At 37.1% G+C, this 21,119-nt stretch overlaps 1 protein-coding gene across 4 annotated transcripts in view; it reads right to left on the bottom strand.

Annotated features, from left to right (window-relative positions):
• Positions 1–306: 306 nt before the first annotated feature.
• The window catches only part of LOC100576449 (protein patched), a 49,591-nt gene continuing 28,778 nt past the window's right edge, over positions 307–21,119 (bottom strand). For 3 of the 4 annotated variants that reach the window (XM_026440701.1, XM_026440702.1, XM_006557903.3), the window contains 9 exons: positions 19,390–19,579; positions 18,640–18,709; positions 14,948–15,045; positions 14,551–14,764; positions 5,206–5,613; positions 3,181–5,019; positions 2,609–3,100; positions 2,242–2,365; positions 307–2,072 (listed from right to left, as the gene is read on the bottom strand). In XM_026440701.1, the coding sequence (XP_026296486.1) occupies positions 1,927–2,072; positions 2,242–2,365; positions 2,609–3,100; positions 3,181–5,019; positions 5,206–5,613; positions 14,551–14,764; positions 14,948–15,045; positions 18,640–18,709; positions 19,390–19,579 (3,581 nt within the window). In that variant the 3' untranslated portion in view covers positions 307–1,926. The remainder of the gene's footprint in view (positions 2,073–2,241; positions 2,366–2,608; positions 3,101–3,180; positions 5,020–5,205; positions 5,614–14,550; positions 14,765–14,947; positions 15,046–18,639; positions 18,710–19,389; positions 19,580–21,119) is intronic. The other variant, XM_006557904.3, reaches the window with a different exon arrangement.

Below are 21,119 nucleotides of genomic sequence, written 5' to 3'. Positions count from 1 at the left end.
TCATTTGTAATCTTGTAAAATAATACTAAAATATAAGAATATAATATAATAGAAAAATGGAAAAAGGAAAGAGGAATTAAAAATAGTAATTAATTATATTTTAAATTATTATATTTATGTACAATTGAAGATTATAAGTCATACAATTAACTGCTTTTGCATGTAATATATAAAAATAATTAGTTTCTATAATATTAAAAATAATAGTAAGTTAATTGTTCCTCCAATTGAATTGCAAAATCAAGATATTTGACTTTGTATTTAGCTAGGAATTCATGATAGAATTTAGGATATAAAATGGAGGTATATTGACTTTTTTTTTCTTTTTTTTCTTTTTTTTTTCTTTTTTTTTTTTTTAATGAAAATGTTTTATGCACAGTAAAGATTCTACATCTACAATAAAACATCTTTTTCATTAAATACCTTATTTGTATTCTGTATGTTTACAAGATGACTTCACATAAAAATACTTCTTTTATTGTACATAATTCTGTAATACCTAACATAAACATAAGCTGTGGAATAATATATTACACTTTTTTACATTAGAGGTACGAATCGGATAAATTGACTTATTTTATTAAATTAAGTAACGATTTTATATAAAAATATATAGGGCGACATAAATAATGAAGTATTTTTACAAATTATCATACGAAATAAACATTGTACAAAACGAATCGCTTTAAATAGTCGTGATATCAAAGTGAGGACGTAAAAATAAATAATAAATAGATTTTAGATTTAATATCGCTCGAAGTCATATACACACTGCACTATATAAATGTTAGCGTACAAAATAAATAGTTATTCGAAATTTTATAATCTTTTTCAAGGCACCACATTGTAGTCGTTGCAAAAAACGCCGCAAAAGAGCTACATCTCATCGTAATTACTTCTAAATTAGAAGTTATACTTAACATTATTACATAAACGTAATCTGTAAATTTTCGGACATCTATATATCCAAAAAGGTACAAACGATTTGATAATTGTTTAATTTATTTATTTGAAAGAAAGTTATGTTTCATTGTCCGTAAAAATCTCAAACTACATATTATGCGTATAATACTAGTCGTATCTTCTAAAAAAGACAATATTCTGATATGTATTTCTGATGAATAAACATTTCCAAAAATATTATATTTGTTATAACAGTTTAGAAGAAATTATTAGAAAAAGTTTTATAGATATTCAAAATCTTGCTTTCTTTTTTTTTTTAATCGTCGTTATATTATTAATAATTATGGAACAGACATTAAAATTTTTCTAGTAAAATAATATCCTTATAGTTTCACGGAAACTGTCGTATACCACAGAGCGTAGTAAAGCATTTTCTTTGACGTGGTCGATTTATTAAAAATATTGTTTTATTTTAATTCAATAAATTATCAAACATTCAATACGTTAAAATAAAGTGACAAACATTCGTACATATGGCCCGCATTGAATGTATGATACAAATATAAATGCATCTTTGAGAACATTTATATACACGTATCACTGTGCGTATCGATTCAGTACTTCTGAGTTATAATACTTTTGTTTTTTTCGAAGAAGATAAGCACGTTGTGTTATTAACGATGTGAGAGTACCTGGTAAACTTTAATTATTGGCTTTTCACGTTGTTCGAAATTTGTCCGCAGTATTTTCTTAAAATTAAAACAATGAGGAAATTCTTTCGTGTTATTTAATTTACGAACGATTGAGAAAGTTGATACATACCATGTTTATGTAGAAACTTTACGCGAACCTATCTCGAATAGAGCCATTATTATTTAAATTTTGGGTACCCGCACATCATTATACGTTCTACTAAAAGAGATAGAAGAAAAAGAACTATAAATCTATCCTAGTCAGCCTTCTGTATGTTCCCGCTTTGCATGGTATTTGAGCAGTAGCTGCCGGTCGTCCCGGTACTTATTATTAGTGTTTATTTGGATTAGAGTCTGAATCCGGTTCAGAACCGGAACCGGAAGACTCCCCACCATTAACGTTCGCACTGCAGCGCGAGCTCCTTCGGCTACTGGAAGTCGTGTGCCTGCATTTTTCGCTACGATCCACTGTACCTACAATAATTTTACATAGAAATCAATATCTCGTAAAAAATCTTGTAAAAAAAAAAAAAGATACAAATTTTTGTACATCATATTTCAGTGAGTTTATTATATTATTAAAATTCGATGTATATAAATAATATAATTGTATAAAAGGATGTATTTTTAATCAAACAATACTCACTAGTTAGCGGTGTATGAACTTCAACTTTTATATTAGCCGTCGCAGTGACCTTAGTTGTGATGTGAGATGTTGATGTCACTGGTGACATTCGACTAGATCCACTTGTATCTGATCCGCTACAATTCTGTTAGTCAAAAACAAAAGCACACACGTTAATCATGCTTTGTGGATTTAGAGTATTGGCGTATCATCACACGTGTAAATAATTTAAAAAAAAAAAAAAAAAGAATTTAAATGTAAGCAATTATAAAAATGGAAAGCAAATGGTAAATGTTCAAAAGCATTCTCAATTCAAATAATAACAAAAAATATCAAATGAAAGAGGATATATTTCAAAACAATATAATATTAATAAATCACAACGTACCTGATTACCACAAGTTGACGTCGTTTCAACTTTCAATTCTGGCTGAACAATAATACAAGATTCTTGGGTACTGTGCCATGAATTTGGTTCCTCGGTAATAGTTGTGAGAGAAGGTTCAGCGTGTAACCTGGCGTTATCAATTTTGTACGATCTTCTGGGAGGCGCAGGCGGCTTTGATCTTCTGACGATTGGCGAGGCAGGTGGAGTCGGCGTGGAAATACGATCCGGATGATCATTGGGTATCACTTCTGGAGATGGTCCAATGAAAGACAACAAGATAGGGAAAAAGAATAATCCATTCACTAAACCGATCCCAATAAGGCACAATAACACTAAGAAAAAATATCGAACGATGATGAAATCGAACTCGGAAAAGGCCAACATCACGACTGCCAATAAAATTGTCAATGCCCCGTGAATTACAGGTGCGGACATGTGTTCCAGAGCTAAACGGACTCTTCTGTCCCTGCTTCCAATGCTCGTGACAAAACTCTGTAAGAACAAATTCAAGATTATAGAAGATAATTAAAAAAAAAAAAATCATACATTGTATTGTTTTCATTTATACTGACCAGACAAATATGTACTGTAAAGTGTACGGCAATTCCAACGCTAACAACCAACAGGACAGCAGGAACAGCGCTCAATTTTATGTCGCAAAGACCCATAATTCCAAGGAGTTGTAGAACCACAGCAGCAAGAGAAGAACCAACTAACAAAGCTGCCCAAAAATTCAGCAACAATATTCCAACAACAACAACGCTGGCGGTTAAAGCAGCCAATAGTGCAATGCCCAAACAATTTCTTAAATCCATGTACTGTTCCCAAAAAAGGAATGGTATACCAGAAGGAAAATTCGGTAGGCCTCGTTCCTCGAATTTTTTGCACAATTTTCTCACACTACTGATCAATTCAGTGATTTCCTGTGTATCCGTAAGTTTATGCAGATAGAACGGCATTTGTGCATAAGTCAAAGGCATGCTCTTTGGAATTTTCAACTCGTGATCGTTGGTATAAATCCATTGTCTGGGCTCAGGCCTTAAATTCGCCTGGGAAGCACCATATGCCAAAACGTCGTTCGATACCCATGCGCTTAGATAATTATAAAAGGCACGTGGATTGATAATTCCCTCAGAATCGACTAGCCTGACTTGAGTGACTAACGACTTGTCTATAGGATTGTCTACATGACCGGTTTGTACCAACAATTTATACGCCAGAATTGCATCGTCACTCGCATTCTTGTACCATCTTTCCTGGGTGATACAACCATTGCTGTAATCCTTGTCGAACGCGCTTTGCAATCCCTTCAACCAGTCTCTGAACAAACTCAACCAGAACTCGGGCAGACCACCGTTATCGTTCTTGATCACGTTCTTTATCCTCATAAAGGCATCATGATACTCGTACAGCAACCTTTGATTATTAGGATACTCAAATTCCCTCTGAGTAACAGCGTACATGTTGTAGAATCCAAAATACTTCGCTTGGGCAGCTAGGAAAGCGTGTTCATTGGAGTTACGTGGAACCAGATCCGTTAACTCTAGGCCATCGTTTACCCTTATAGCTTGCCAAACACTGCCAACCAGCACTGCGACTAAAATCATCATTCCAAACACTTTGGTCGCCGGTCTGGTAACGAACGGGGCGTAGTGCCTTGCAGCCAGTTGCGTCAGGGAGAAGCTGAGGCAATCGTCCTGGCTGCACCCAGTCAGGGTGTCCTCCTCGCTGCACTGTTTGTCCAAATCCACCTCGATGTTTCCTCCAACCCAGGCCTCGTTCTGCACGTTTTGCGACGTCAAAATTTGCGTGCAAGTCTCGCGACGCTCGGGTGGAATCGCCCTAGTCACCGTTTGTTTCGCCGTCCCGTTGCAAGCACGATGGGCGTACTTGTTTCTGCCCGTGTTCGAGGGCAAACAGCAGCAAAGTATGTCGGAACGGCCGGAACGGCGTCTTCTCAAGTCCAAACTGACCATAGCCGGGAAAACGAGCAGCATGGCGGCCAGATTGAAGAGTAACAGTATACCAGCTTGCAGACAGAACACTCTGAGCGCGGGGATCGGGATTATAGCCGCGGCAAAGAACGCCGACACGTTGCTGATTCCCGCGAGAAGTACGGATAGGCCGGTTCGTTTCAACACTACCCCTGTCTGCTCCCCGCTAGGCACTTCGTTCACTGAAAGCTCGGCGTACGTGTGCGTCAGTAGGAACATGTCGTGAACACCGAGTCCCAGAGCTAGGAACGGGACGATCTGAGTGGTTGCCGCGTTGAAGGGGATCCCCAGAAGGGCGCAGAACCCCAAACCTGCCGCCACGGTCGCGCAGATTAGCATCACACCGGCTATACCGACCCCAGCTTGGGAACGCACTGGATCCTTCCATCGAAGAAGGACTATACCTGCGTACAATATCTGAAAGGAAAATGGTTGCTTTTTATTATATATATATATATAGAGAGAGAGTAGATAATAATGGATAAAGAACTCGAAGAACAATAATTTATGTGGTTAAGAATAAATTGAAATTTATGAAGGAAGTATTATTATTTTACGACTTCTACTTGGTTGTTATATTTTATTTCTAGACTTTGTACTAACCATCAATGCGCATCCAATAGCGATTTTCGTGACGCACACCTCGCTATACTTTCCAAGAATGTCGTTCATGGTGGTCGTGCTGAACGCGTATAAACTGTACGGCGTCGAGTCATTCGCGTCCAGATGCTTCTTCACTTGATTGCTGAAAGCCCGTTGCCAGGTCTTGAGCACTTGGGCAGCCTTCTCCTGGGACCAATCGATATGATGTACCTTGTACGTGCGGTGGAAGAAATCGTAAAGCTCTCGCTCTCCCATCAGCTGCACAACGGTTTGAAGCGCAGCTGCACGGGTCAAGTGACCAGTCTTATTGTGCTTGGCACCACCGACGAGCAACTCCTCGGGCCAGTGCATATATTTCGCCGCGAAACCGTAACACCCACCCGTTAATTCGGCCCCTATATCCGGTACCTGGAACCGAACGAATTGTATAGATTAATATCTTGTGTAAAATAAGCCTCGTTTTAGTTATTCCATTCCTAGTTACCCCTAGAATCTAAGAGTTGGTAATTTTTACAATTGATAAGCTTCCATTTAACAAATAATAGAATAAATTGTATATATAAATCAAATTGATTAGCTCCATTTGATTGCTGGAAAATTATATATCAAGTGTTGATACATTCATAGGATAATTTTGAAGATGGTTTGGAAATAGAATTTGACTTCTCGGTGACAAAAATTAATAATAAGATTTCTTTGATATTAATTTTGATGCTAATTTAAGCTAAACCATGATTGTTTATTTAATTAATATGCTTATGTAATATCTTTACATAAACGTTTATATTACATTTGATTTTACAAGGATTTTCAGACCCATGGTTCAGTAAACGCGATATTTCACATGAAGTATACATTCCGACATTATTTCCTCGCAAGTCTTGTTACATGGACATTAATGAATTAGACTATCACAATGCATTCGTTTCAAAGCATAAGCCTCATCCATAGTTCATCCTGTCCACGTTATTTATCTTGGCATGATATAGAGAACCATTGGACAACGTCCAAGCGGCTAAACAACGATCGTTTAAAGTCCTCACTGGTATGCTCCTTTTATAGGTCTCATAAAATCTTGCTGTGAGGTCCGTAATATCCTATGCTATCCTCTGTCTCACTTACGATCGCGTTTTTATCACTTCCCGACCCACGAAAAAACGTCCAGTTCGAAATCTTTCTTCGACAATTCGAAATTCTTTCGAAACGACGAAACGAACGAGCTTTTAATTAGATCAAAATGTTTTATTCGATGTTAAGAGGATTATTGACATGATAATGTGAAACTTCTTAGAGATAAAGATAAGAATTAATTAAATTAATTGGTATATCGATAACAAGCAAATATATATATTATTATTATAATATAATTCTTATATTTTTCATTAATGAAAATTATACTTTTATTTTAAAATATGAATCCACTTATAACATCGAATTTTTCTCAATATTTTTATATTTGAAATCGTTAATACATTTATTCTATATACATATGTATTGTGTACTTGATAACGTAGGGATGAATGAACTTAAACACGTTGAAACGATACACAGGAGATCGAGTGTGAATGGATTCTACGAACGAACGTAGAATTTCGAGCATAACAACACGTCATTCGATATGAGTATGCGACGAATGTTTGATAATTGAAATAGTGCAACCAAACAAGAGATTACTATGGCATGTAAAAACATAATATTTTTCAATTCACTTGTTAATGTTATACACCTTTGAATCATATTACAGTTTATTGAATTTATTAATATTTAATTCGAAATAAAGAAAATTTTATTCAAATGTGATTTAAATTTTGTTAAAATCAAATTATTGGATTTCTTAAATAGAGTATAGTTAAGTTATTTGATTATATTTCATCCATCAATATTATTCTATTTCAAGAATACAAAAATATATAAATAAAATGAACTTCCATTGTAATATAATCTTTCCTCGAAGGTCAATCAATCAATATCGATATTTTCCTTATTAATTTTACTTTTCAGATAAATCATATATCATTCTCCACAAATTAAACTAATAATGTATACGTATGATCGATAATCGCCAATTAATTATCCCAGAACCGAGAAATTTCGAGTTCGAGGAAATCGTCGTTGAAAGGGGGAGAGAACAAAAACGAAGGCAGCAAAAACGCGAGATACCGTGGGACGTTAATCGCATACTAACGACCCAGTATTAATTACCAGCAATTAATTCGTCGATTATCGCACAGTAATTAAGCAAACGACTGAATGGAGAAGAGGTTGACCAATGCACTTTACCTTATCAACGTTTGATTATGTCATGTAATATTAAAAATCTTTCACCGATTACGAGAATATTTGATTTCAAAAATCAAATTTTGACGCGATCAAATTGAACATAGAAGTTTGAGTGATAATATAGGAAAAGAGAAATCAATCTTTTTTTATTTTTCTAATTCTTAAATTTTTGTATTAAATAAATAATAATGAAATATTGTTCACATTTTTGTTTTTTCTCAAAATTTGAATAATTTGCAAATTCATCCCGGTCAAAAAGATATATAATTTTCTTCCAATTTTACTTGATCCATAAACATTTTCATCGCACAAATATTACCAAATATTCGTTATAGATAATAAATTCCAATTACTTCTGATACAAATCGAGCATTATTTTATCATTTAATTATGCTTGATTTATTTATTTATTGAATTACTTTCAATAAAAACAAAAAAGGAGAGGGTAAGGGGATGAGTTGAATTTGATGTAAACTTGCGATGGCCTAAACATCCATCTTTCATTAGCTGATGCAACGAAGAAAGGTCGAGGACCTCGCGGTACCAGTACACGAGGCGGAGGGTAATACTAGAGGCCACCCAGGGTGCTTATCGCGTGTCTCAGATATCGATACACAATGCTGTGATCCGTCACGATATCTTGTTCGTTGATTTTTGAAAACCGTTCCGTGAACGCCGACAATTTGTTGGCCGCGCCGCGACCAGATTGCGATCATGATGGGTGATTCTGATCGAATTGCACGCGCGATATCGTGTTCAATGGATTCTTCGTTTGTTTCTTTTTTTTCTTTTTGCGAATCTGCAAATGGATTTGGTTTCACCGTGGGACACCGTAGGTGAGGATTAACGTGGGATAGGATAACGTGTGACGTTGTAACGGCACGGCGAATTATTTTTTGTAATTTTCTTTCGTTTGAATATATTCTTGGAAACTGTTTTATATACCCCCGGAGATGCAGAATGTTCTCTTTTGTTTCCCGATGTCGGCAGGCAACACTGTAGCAATTTTGCTAATGGGCCATGTAACTGATAAATGTTCTTCTACTATTATTTAAAATTTTACGATCATATAACTTCTGGTTGCACGCGGGCCACAAAAGTGATACGATCGTAAAATTTGAATAATAGCAGAGAACGCTATCAATTACACGTCTCTACAAAGAAAAAAAATTGCTGCAGTATTTCCGATATGTGGAAAAAAGCATTTCTACGAACTTTTCTTTTAACCATATATATTATTATAGTATATTATTATTATTATTATAACAACATATAATATATATATATATATATATATATATAATAATATTACTATAATAAATATTCAATAATAAAAAAATATTATATTCACCGTAAAGTTAACCGGCATAAAATATGTCGTGGAAATAACCCAGTGAATAAATTTCTTTTGCAATTTCAAAAGCTCATCTTGGCACTCTTATTTTTTTTTTATAGCAATGCGAATATTTCGTTCAATTTGCTTCTTTTTTTTTTTTTAATCCGATTTGAAACCGCCATCGAAAATTCTTAAACATTATCGGAAGCCATGAAACGCGTCAAGAACTCTTATTCTTCGTCTTTTCCCTCTTCAAAACACACGGCCAAGACTTTCTCTCGTCCGTGTGGTTTTTATATCAGGCGATCACCTGCATAAAGGCCGGCCCTCGTTTCGCGTTGAGTATAAAATATAGAGGGCTGGTCGACGGATGCTACCGGATGTCGGGCCGGCATACCAAATAAAGCCCGGCTGAACGTGATTCTACCTGTGATTCGGACGGCGGACGTGTTGCACGTGGACGTCCGTGTTATGTAATTCCACGAACGGGCATACTATGCGTGTCACAAAACGTCAAGCGTACTACTGGCACGCTTTTCTTGTTTTTCTCCGCGTGTTCGACCGCTAGTCGCTAACGGCGAACCGGTAGCCGTCTTATATTCCACTTGAATCGCGCGTCTCTCGCACCTGGATGCTCTTCCTCTTCCTCCCTCTTCTCTTAACGTTGCGCCATTTTTGTCGATATCAAGGATTCGCTTCCGTTAGACCAATGTCTCGTGCATTTTGCGCCTACCATTTCGAGAAGCCGACGATAATAATAATTTTTGAAAAATTTATATACTAGATTTCGAAAAAGTTGTAGGGCTCATTTAAAGGATGACCAAAAATTTTGAATATATTTAGGTATTATTCAAATATATCTTGAAAATCTATCGAATAACAAAGTATAGTATATAGAATATCTTGAATCGAATTTTAAGGAAAATCAACTAGGATAAACTAGGATTGTATCTTTAAATATTATCTTTTACATACAAATATCTATTTAATCAATTCGTTCTATTTTATATATTCCTTTTGACATCACGTCACCAATCATTTTACCCTTTCATTTTACTCGACATAGTCATAAATCCAATTCGTTACTCCCTTCGACGAAACGGATTAACCATGCCCGCTCACCGAATATAAGAGAGCAGCTGTTCCCCCGTATTTAACGATTTTCCCAGGAAGCGGCATCCGTTCCATTAGAAGATCACTGTATCTGTTCCGGATCGACGATCTTATCGATCCGCCCAACTCTACTAGGAGGAAAGGGGGCCAGTTCATTAATTATACGATCGGCATGGATCGGATAATAATTCCATTAACCACTCGTGAAAAGCAGGAATCTTTAAAAAAAAAAAAAAAAAAAAAAAGACCCGAGGCTAGAAGATGCCTTATGCGCGCATCCTTGTCCATTCGAGTGCCGCATCTTCCTTGGATCTCGTGGAGGCGCCTTAACGAGCCAGGTTCGTTCGTGCACGTGGAGAGAAGTCGCCGGCACGACTCGCTTCGTCGTGCCACCCCAAGCCAACTAGATTTTAATTGATCCGCGGCCGCAATTAAGCCGAGCAACGGCTTCACGTTAAGAGCTTAATCGGTCGTAGATCCTTCGTGTAACGGGGCACGCGTGTCCGTTTACTTTGAGTCTCTTGAGCGTTGGAGAGGATCGTGAAAGAGAGAGAGAGAGAGAGAAAGAGGTTTTGAGGAATGCTTGAAGGTGATGAAGTACGTTCTTCATGATGAGTACGGTGTGAAGGTTGAAAAGTGGAGATTAGTTTTAATGGAAGTTCGCTTTCAGAGAGAGAGAATGGTCTCGTTGAACGTTTGCTTCTTGTTTTCGGTAAAATTGATTTTGAAGCGATGAAAATGGTGCTTTAAGCTATTTTACAAGGTATGAGCTTAATTATTCGTTTGATTCGAAAGAATTCTTTCGTATTCTTCGATCATCGAGAGACTCTAATCTTTGATTAATCTAATTTAAGTGTGATTTTTAAAAAAAAACTCAATAAATTTTGGATTATCGAGATATTTGATAATATAAATATTTGAGTATTGCAATAATTTATTAATGGGCGGTTTAACGGAGTGATTCTCTAAATCTTGAAACACATTTCGTGTCACGTTATTGGAATATTAAAAAATTTCTTCTATCTTCTATCTTGCATTAAAATGCTAAGTTATGAATATTAAATGTCGAATTTCTTTTATCTGATGTTAAATAAAAAACGGATCAGTTAAGAAATCATCCAGAATCCAGCCATTCGATTAATCCTCTTGTTTTCACTATGACCAATATATGACTATTAACACGACTATGAAATAAAATATTTCTGTCATCAGTGTCTTTAATGACGCATATTTAATGTTACGAAATGAAATATTCCCGTCATCAGAAGCTATTATAGAATGTTAAAATTAAACTTTATTCCGCCTATTTATTCTAAAAACTTCATCTACATATACGCTCCTTCTATGAAATATCACGGTAGATTTTCAAAGATTTCTCGATTTTAAATCTAAATTAATGTCACATATATATTATAAAACGCGCAATTTCAAATATTTATATCAACAAAATAAAATAATATAATTTTCTTGATATCTCGAAGATAAACAATAAATAAATGAATAAAGATTTAAGATTCCATCGTAAAAAAAAATATAGCAATTTAGTTGCTTCTTTCCTAATTTAAAAAAAAAGAAAAGATTGATTGCACGGTAACTGGACCATTTACATATTTCTTCTTGCGCAATAAACAATATCCAATATGGTATGTGCACAAGATTCATTGTGTATGCCTGCAGCAACATTCGAATTGCTTGAGAGAGGGCTGACCGCACCACGTGGTCATTAAATGTAATTATCTTAAGTACATGTATGGAAATAGAAGTAGAAATGAGGGAGATCACGCTCGAGGAGGGACGTGAGGTCGAGGTAAGAACAAGGGAGATCTGGGGAAGGGTGGAAAAACGAGCGTAAAGGAGGAGGGGATACGATACGATTTCTCCACCCTTTCGAGATCGGATGACATAAATCCATGCTTTCAATTATGCGAAATTAATTGACCGCACCTTGTATCTTCCCCCTGCAATTTCTCCTTCCCTTCTCCTTTTCCCCTTCTCCTTTCCCTCACCCCTCCCTTTCGCTCTGCCTTGCTCGCTTCAAGTTCACGTGTACTCGTGGAGTAACCGCTTGTTTATAACCGTTTCTTTGTGTATAAATTGCATCGTTTCGTTGCTTTTTGACTTCTTCGAATCATTGAAAATTTATTGAAAATTGACCCAAGCAGCAGTAATAAAATCCATCTCGCTTCAAAAAAGAAGTTTCGTATCGTATCGATCAAATTTCTCCCTTGCGAAAGATCTCCGCTGTCATTATCATGCTAGAATTTCAACCGAGAAAACCTGTCATTTCCGCGTACAATCTCTCCATTTCCTATCAGGGAACGTTCACGAGAAGCGTGATTTCCGCGCGTGTATGTTAATGGGCGGGAAAAAGGAGAGGGCGTCGTGTAACGCGTCGGCGACGAAAAAGCGTGCGTAATGTCGACGACCACCGGCGTGGCTCAATAATGGCGCGCATCTCTCGATTTTATTATTTTAATGCCGGCCCCGACCGCCGCGGCCCACGCGACTCGCATACACATTCACCGATCCTCGCATGGGAATCGTTTTCATTCACCGCCGCTGTACCGTTTTCCCTCTCTCTGTCGTCGTTCGCGACTTTACGATCGAAAATTGATCGTTTCGCGGGTACCTTATGGGCCCCTTGTGAAATTCGTATACTCTGAAATATCGTACAACATTCTCCACCATCCTTGACAAAATTATCGATATTTCAGTATTTCGGATCGATAATTGAATATTCAAGTTGAAAGTTATGAACTTGCACATATTTTTGGTATACGGTTTATGATATATTAAGCTACGTTTCGTATCTTTTACGATTCTTCTACTCACGAAGGCGATTAACTATACAGATTTGATCGATGGAAATAAGAATATTGATAAGAATAAAATCATTCTTCCTCTCCTTTCGAGCAGCCGATCATAAAATTTAACACCCGTCGTGACGAACTCCGAATATCTACCGTGTTTCCTTCCACATCCTCTTCTCCCTACTTCCGCCTCCCTCCACCAAAGGCGGCGTAAATCCTCGCGGCGCGGCACAAAGTCGTGCCACTCCTTATCGGCGTTTCACGCGGTGAAAAATTTTCGATTTTGATTGCGGTATACACACGCATGCGTGCACATACGGGCATAGACGAAGCAGGCATGGTCAATTAAATATTCATTACTGCGGTTGCCGGCTCCGGCCACGGAATACTTCGCGGACATCAAAGCGGAATCGACGAGTCGCTGTCCAGGACCTACCGGGCTCGCTACGTGCACGCAACCGCGGTCGTCATCGGCCGCGGAATTCCAAGTGGCCAATTGTTATTCCGGACATCGATCCTACGAAACGAATCTTAGACGTTCGCAGCCTTCCCCTACATTGTCGCGGTACAATTCCGCCTCTCTACGAGATATTTTGATAGAAATTTTTACCTGATCTCCTTTTTTATCACCCTTCAGCAACGTTCTTTTTGAATAATTGAATTTTGTTCAAAGAGAAATTTATCGAAAACGATTCCTATTAAAATGATCCTACGTTAGTTGGATATATCATATCGATAAATATTATAGAAGGTTAATGCATTATATTGGTAATAATACACAGGGAATCGAATCAATTTCCATAATATTTCGTCATCGTTAAATCGTCCAGCCAATGACCCACCCCGTATACGCTCTATAAACTTCTCGATCGCTTTCTAATTTAACATTCTCCGTCGTGTTGTAACATTGATTACGCGACGATTATTCACGTGCATCAATCTCTGGCGCGTTGGCCTTCCGCAATGCCGATATCGGGGTCATAAATCTCGCTCTGCTAAAGAGACCGAGACAGAATTAAAGCTAATAAACGGAGCCGGCATAATTGCACGTAGCCCTATGAGTAATAACGTCAATCCTTCCGACGTACGAACAACCGTGTTAATAAGTGGTTCCCGAGCTTTTTGCCTTGCCACGCTCTGGCGCAAACGTTACCAATAGTCACGCCGTGTAATACGCGTGTCACGAACTTGCTACTTGCGATACAATGGGTTACCAATGAAAACACGAATCAACGGTGATCTATGCGCGCATATATTCGTTCAATTTGTAAAAAAGACATGGGGAAATGTTCTATGCTTTTGTTGGATAATATAAATATAAAATTTGTATAAATCTTTATTACGTGATATTATTTTCATATCGTTTTCGAGCGGCAAGAAATGAATCTTATTCAATTAAAATATACAAGCATAACACCTTCTGTTTGCTCCAAAAGAATATATTTTGTATTATGGAGGAACGTGACGATGACGTGGAGGGAGGGTGAAAAAAACCTAAGATACGAATAGAAAGAAAGAAAAAAGGGGGATGGAAGGAAGGCAAGAAAAGCCCGTAGATTCCAAGCTGCTTTTTACCAAGCTAATTTACAGCAACGGTTACGAGGTTATCCTTTTTGCGCAATTTAATCCGAATTTGTCGGTATCAAAAGACGAAGCCACGAAAACGCGAGGCTACCCGTGTATCAACAATTACACGCGAAGACTTTCACCTTAATCGGTGGGCTCGTACTACAATCTTGGAGACAAGGTGCGTTTGGCCGGGTTGGTTGGTTGGTTGGTTGGTTGGTTGGTTGCTTGCTTGCTTACCTGCTGGGATTTTTTGTTGGGCGCGGTTTCCGGACACTCCGGGTCCGTTGGGTCGAGGCAAGGCTTGCTTTGGTAGCCGTTCGTTATCCCGGCCCTCTTCATGTAGTCCTCCAAAGTTTTGAAGGGAAACATGAACTGGAGTTTCTTCATCTCGTCGAGCATCCCCGATGGATTGAGATTCGTCCATTGGACAGGCTTGTGCGTCTGCGTCCGGCTATCATGGAACAATAATTGAAAGGAAAAATGAGTAATTTCGTCGTTGAGCCTATAAATTTTGAGCTTGTAAAAATCAGTACGAAATTCTGATAAAAAGAAATTGTAAAGAAATTAATAGTGAATTGTAAAGTCTAATATATTTCAAATAAACATTTGTCAGAATTACTTTTCTTATACTTACGGTATGTGCACAGGGTATTCTGGTCCCAGCAGCTTACTACCTTCCCAGAAACAATCGAGGGGTGTAATGATTGCGCACGGCATAATACTATCGAAGATCTAAAATTAAACCACATTCTTAGTTAGAAACTATTATTCTATTTCTATTTGAATAAAAATATATATACATATCAACTCTTCTTAATATTCATTCTCGATTCTCTAATTCTCCAATTTTATCGTTTCTCGAATAACAATTGAAAAATTTCTTCACCAATATGTTCAAAAAATGGCGAAACAGGATCAAACACTTGAAAATACGCGTTCAAAGGATAGATACGTTTAGATGAAAAAGGAATACGTTAACGGAAACGATCGATTCAGTGATTTCTCATCCGACAAATCGTTCTACTCGATGAACCTCGATCAGCGCAACATAATTTCCCCTCCTAGACACCGATAGACGAAAGAAATTGTCACGGTCCGATGTATTTAATGGATTATTCGATGACGAATCGTTCCCTGGCACCAATTTACGATTATTTCTCCTTTTCTTCGATAGTGGACACTAACGATCGCCATAAGGTTTTTCTTGGTAGCGAGGCATTATGGAAGGCCACCTGCGTGTTCTCAGAAACTCGAATAGGGCGGTCTCTCCAACGAAGCGTTCCGTTTTTTCGGCCCTCTTGATTTACGAATTTGGATAGGATTCGAGGAATAGGATAGCGACGATTCGTTACATTGTCGTCCCCCGAATTTCCGCGACAAAAATTTAATCGAGAACGCGTTAACCTCTCTTTTTTTTTTTTTTTTTTTCCCTAAACTCGTCAACGGTTAAGTTTCGTGAAAGGAAGAAAGGATATTTTAATCTAGTTTGTAGGGATGGAATGTTTTTATTTTAAGGAAAGATTGATTAATAGATTTGATTTTGAAACAGATTGGTATTACTTATTATTAGGATCTAATGATACTTTTTGTTTAAAGATTGCAAGAAGAGAAGGATGGAGAAATTTAATAGATCAATTAATAGATCTAATTCGAAATAAAAGTTATACTATTGGATTCCAAGTACTTTCAAATGTATTTAACAGGATGTTGTTTAATTTATAATTAGAAATAACAAGTACTTTTGATTATTATTCATTGTTTTCGTGAAATTTTTCCTCGGGTCTGAGAGATTGAAAGTAGATCTAAAAAAAAAATAAAGTGTGTGAAGCGAGGAAGAAAGTAAAAGTAAGGCATGTATAAATGTATTGTTATTACATACATTATGTAAACACATTTTGCTTAATATTGAAATTATGACGAGTAATGTATAAGACTGTGGAAATAACAAAAAAAAAAAAAAGAAAGGAAAGACGTAGAATGATCGAGAGTTTGAATGTATAAAAGTGGAATTAGCTTTGCATAATAACGGGGCTTCAACGCGAACTGTACTAAATTGCATCACATGCAATCCGTGTTGTTGCCCCTCTATTATCTTTTTCGCATGCATATTCAAGATCCGTAAACACTGGTTTTCATGGACCTTGTTTTAAATAAAAAATTACACGTAAAAGATTCTTACTCAAAAATGCGCTAAAAAAAATAGAATTCGTTTCAACGAATAGAAGAATAAAATATTGAATTATGATATTAATTTTACTATTGGCCATTACCTTATCGTTATATTACTATTAATGAAATATTTTATTCGTACGACAAATTTATAAATTCGAAAATACTTTTTCATCTACGAAACGTTATTTTTTCTGATCCAGATGAAATGTATATTATAATCTATTTCAATTGTACACGTTCATGTAAACAGCAATTTTAGTTATTAAAGGCCAAAGACGCGATCGCGTTAAAAATAAAGCACCCTATACCTAGTCTTAGCATAATAATATTCCTGCTTGCCTGAGATACAAGACACCGCCATGTGATTTAGCCGGATGCTTCGGGCAATTCCTGCATACTGGAACATCTATCATTGAACAGGAACTACGGAATTGAAATTTGATGAATCACATAGTTTTTTTTTAAATCTTCCTTCCTTTAAATTACACTCTTCGCATTCTTTACAAATATTGTTACACTGTATTTTATTATTCGTACAATCTGTTTCTTCAAATTTCTGGTTCCTGAAGATTTGTCAAATATTTTGTAAGTAAATTTTAACAAATTTGTACCACCAATTGAATCAGAATGAAATCAATCATATTAGAAATTAAATATTAATCTATTATCTTCGATATCTGCTGAAAAGAAAGGAATAAATGCTTAAAATTTTCAAAAGATCGTAATAAAAACACTATTGTGTTGAATCATTGAAAGCAAAATTTATCCTCGATCTCACTGAATCGATCTTTTATAGAACGAAAATCGGTAATTTCCCTGGACAAAAGGAAAAAATTGGAGCACTAAATTGAGAGCAGAATGGAGAAACTCGCGTTAATACCGCGGAAACGCAGCATCTCTCGCGCGGTTAATTTCGTGGTTTCCTCTTTTCCTCCGATCTCTCTCGTCTAACGCGTCTGCTCGTTAACGGCGCACAAGAAACGATGTAGCACGCGTGATACGACTTATACAGCAAACCGGTGTTCGTTTGGCTTTTCAACCGTCGTATTCAATTTTCGACGTTTACGACTGTACGTGAGCCGTTCGGCTACGATCCGGTAACTGGATGTTGGGAGACAAACGAAGAGGACACCGTGCTACCATTACTAGCGATGGCCACGATTTTCCGAAAACATTTCCAAGAATCTTTCTCGATTTGTTTCCGTTTCCCTTCTTATTACTATCTTGCTTATTTTGTTTTGGATCGATGGCAAATCCGTGTTTATATATTCGAAGGAAGTTTGGTTTAGCGTCCGATTTCAAAGAGATGAAATTTCTAACGATGAATGGAAATATATAATAGATGGATTAGAATTGAATACTTTTAGAATATATTTGAAAATAATTCTATACATTCTCAATGTATTCGCATTTCGAAAATAATTCTCAAATATATTCGCCTTTGAGATTTCTAATTTCAAGATCGATGATTTTCTAGTAACAGAATTTTAAAGACAATTGTCAAAACAGCGAGGTTTGAAGGGATGCTAATTTGGCTGGATTTGAAAATATTGTGACAGGAAGATACGAAATTTTGAGCGCTGAATGCATAAAAGGGTGTTGACATAAGGGTTAACTGAACTCTGGCTAAGCTCTCCTACTATTTGAACAACTGCCAAGTGTCACTTCAGATATATGATCGTTTTCGTATATGCGCACAAACAGAGTAATATTTATATGTGTGTATAAAGGAAAAGAATAAAAAAAATTCATCTTTCATATAAAACTACTATTTCCTCGCCAAATTACCGGACATATAATAAAGACGTTAGGATATAAAAATTAAATCAGACATATATCAACAAATATGAAGTGAAAAATTGTAAATCAATTTAGATGGATAAAAGTTAAATCGCCTTCGATGCCTAATTCTAAACAGATAAATAAACTATCTTATTGCAAATTCTGTCTATCCTTGCATAGCGTGGTCAGTGCGGTTATCGTAGCCATCGCTAGTTTCGAGATTTCCTAATGGAAATCGAGGAGTCACAGTGCGAGCACAATAACGTCGATATCGTACTTCACGCGTCGAATACGTGAACAGTCGACATACACGAATACGTGACACCGCATATCTACTTACATCTACGTAAAGTGGTAGTAGTTCTAAATTACCTGGTCGATGTAGTGCATGTCGAAGTTGGGTATGTTGAGCGCGTAACACATGTCTTTCAGCTTCCACGTGCTGCAAGCGACACGGAACACATGCATTCATGAATACAAGTTTTGCATCCCTTTAACCCCCGTCTCGCCGATAACAGCGGCTAGGAAAGAGAGCGGCCGAGAAAAACTCGGAACGACGGCAATCGTTTCTCGTACTTAGCCGCTCTTCGGCATTCACAGGGTGTCCACGAAGTATGCAAGAAAATAGGCGTACAGTGTTCGAGATCGAACGTTTAAAAGTAATTTTTTCTTTTACTAGTATTAATCGATCTTATGGTATTTGAGTCTTTAACAAATTTTAATAAGATTTATTTACACTACATTTGAATATTATTTTATTTAATTCTATAATGCTATCTTCAATTGAATTTCACTTGATAATTATATATATGTATCGCAAAATAAATGAAAATTTGAAATTCAATTACATTATTAATTAATCCAAAGATAGATACTTTAATGAATTTTTCCAAAATTCTTTTAACTGTAAACTTTTGAAACACACTGTGCTATTTGACAAGAAATAATAATTGTTAATGCAATACAACTATGTGAATATATAATTATCATATGATTCTATTAAAATCTAATTAGAAAACCGTGCAAATTCTATCGACACCTTTTTCTCGCTTAGACTTCGTCAGACATCTCATACTTGGGGGAGATAATAGAATGAAAAAGGAAGAAGAAAAAGGTACTTACGTATCGAATAAGCGTACGGTGACCTGCGTCGCCGCCTTCAGGATCGCTAAATGTTCCTTGAGTGCGGCAGGGTGCAAAATATTCGCTCCAGGATCCTTGGGTGTCTGAATCACGAGTTGATGCGTCGAGGCAGCTGCTTCACCCAATGCTTCCGAAGCGTAGCTCAGCTCTTTTTGCAACCTTCCGCCTTCTACGATCAAAAAATACCACACGTTGCGTGAATTTCGATAAAAGAATCTGGTCCAGCAACGTATATATTCTATTCTCTTCCCTTTTGGATCCAGTTCATCTTTGAATAACTTAGAGAGAATAATTCTTTCAAAATTTAATTTAAAAATTACAATCTAGATGGAATTAAATAAGGAGAAAAAATTCTAAATCTATTAAATATTGTTGGTTTTTACGAATTACGAGCAAAGAATTAAAATTTCACCAAGGTTTCTCCGAACCTTAATAAATTTTTTTCGTATTTCCAAAAAGAACTTGTATCACTGTCTTTTTTCTTTTCTCTTTTTTTTTTTTTTCAAGCCTGGACGGCAGGATAGTTTCTGGTAATTTCTGGTAATTCGTCAAAAGAGCTGGCGTCTAAAATACAGGTTTGGATCGCAGTTGTCTTTCTTCAAAGGGGAAACGCACTACCTGGACCCTTTCAACCGGCTGGAATCGTGGTTGGGCAAAGTCACGAGGCTTCCATCGGGATTGGCCGGTCGCTTTATTCGCGACTCGTGCCACTTTAAGCTTTCGACGGGCTGGTAATGTTTATGCTCGGGACGATTCCCCGAAGAGAAACATCGAGAGCGACCCGGTGTCGTAACACACGTTTCTATAGCTTTACGGATATATACCGGGAAAAATTTCTGGCAAGGTACCAATGAAAGCGTTCCCAGAAGGAGACATGGAAATAGCACTCTGTTATGGGTCGAAACCGTCGCCCCCTCGCCATCACGAACACAACCCCATCGATCTTGTCTCAACGAGTCATTAGATGCTCACTGTTCGAATAAATGTATTAATCGTAATCGAGGTGTTAGTTCCAACCAATGAATCGAGTGAATAATTTCTCCCATCTATTTTAATATTACGATTATAATTTTTATTTATTATCGAAATATAATTAATCCCCTCGATAGAGGCAAACAAATTGACAATTAACATTCGCACCATTTTCTCCACGTGATTATTTTTGATACAAAATCATCCATAATCTCAAATAAATAAAAATATTTTGCACACGTGTCGTCATAGATCTACTGCAGATCTACATCAATCCTCAGACTCGTCAGACTCGACGCCTGATCTTTCGCAAAACGATCCGGAGAATCCGGCCCGAACGAGAGGGTGTCCAGAGTGCCACATAGAGCGCGAACCAAGGATACGCGTATTCATCGAAAAGCAACGCGGGAAGGGCACGAGAATGACGTCTGACACGGGGTACGTCGGGACCCCACCTAGTCGGATTTCACCGTCAAAAATGCCGACGGCGTATTTGCTCGTTCCGCCACGGCGCGGCCTCTGGGGACCACCCGTGTCGCCCGCTATCAAGAGACGGTTCTCAACCGTCCACAATCGTGGAACACGTTACACGTCTCGTCCACGGAGGTTAGACGCGGAGAACCTGGCCGGCGAGGAGACGACGGGCGGTCTCTCTCGAGTCGATATTCAGGGATGTACACGAGTGGAAACGAACGTATGCCGGGGCCTCATCGTGACCAATCTGAGGGACAGGGTAT

Source organism: Apis mellifera, linkage group LG5 (assembly GCF_003254395.2).
Source record: "Apis mellifera strain DH4 linkage group LG5, Amel_HAv3.1, whole genome shotgun sequence".
NCBI classification, from domain to species: domain Eukaryota; kingdom Metazoa; phylum Arthropoda; class Insecta; order Hymenoptera; family Apidae; genus Apis; species Apis mellifera.
This window is presented reverse-complemented; position numbering and strand designations above follow the sequence as displayed.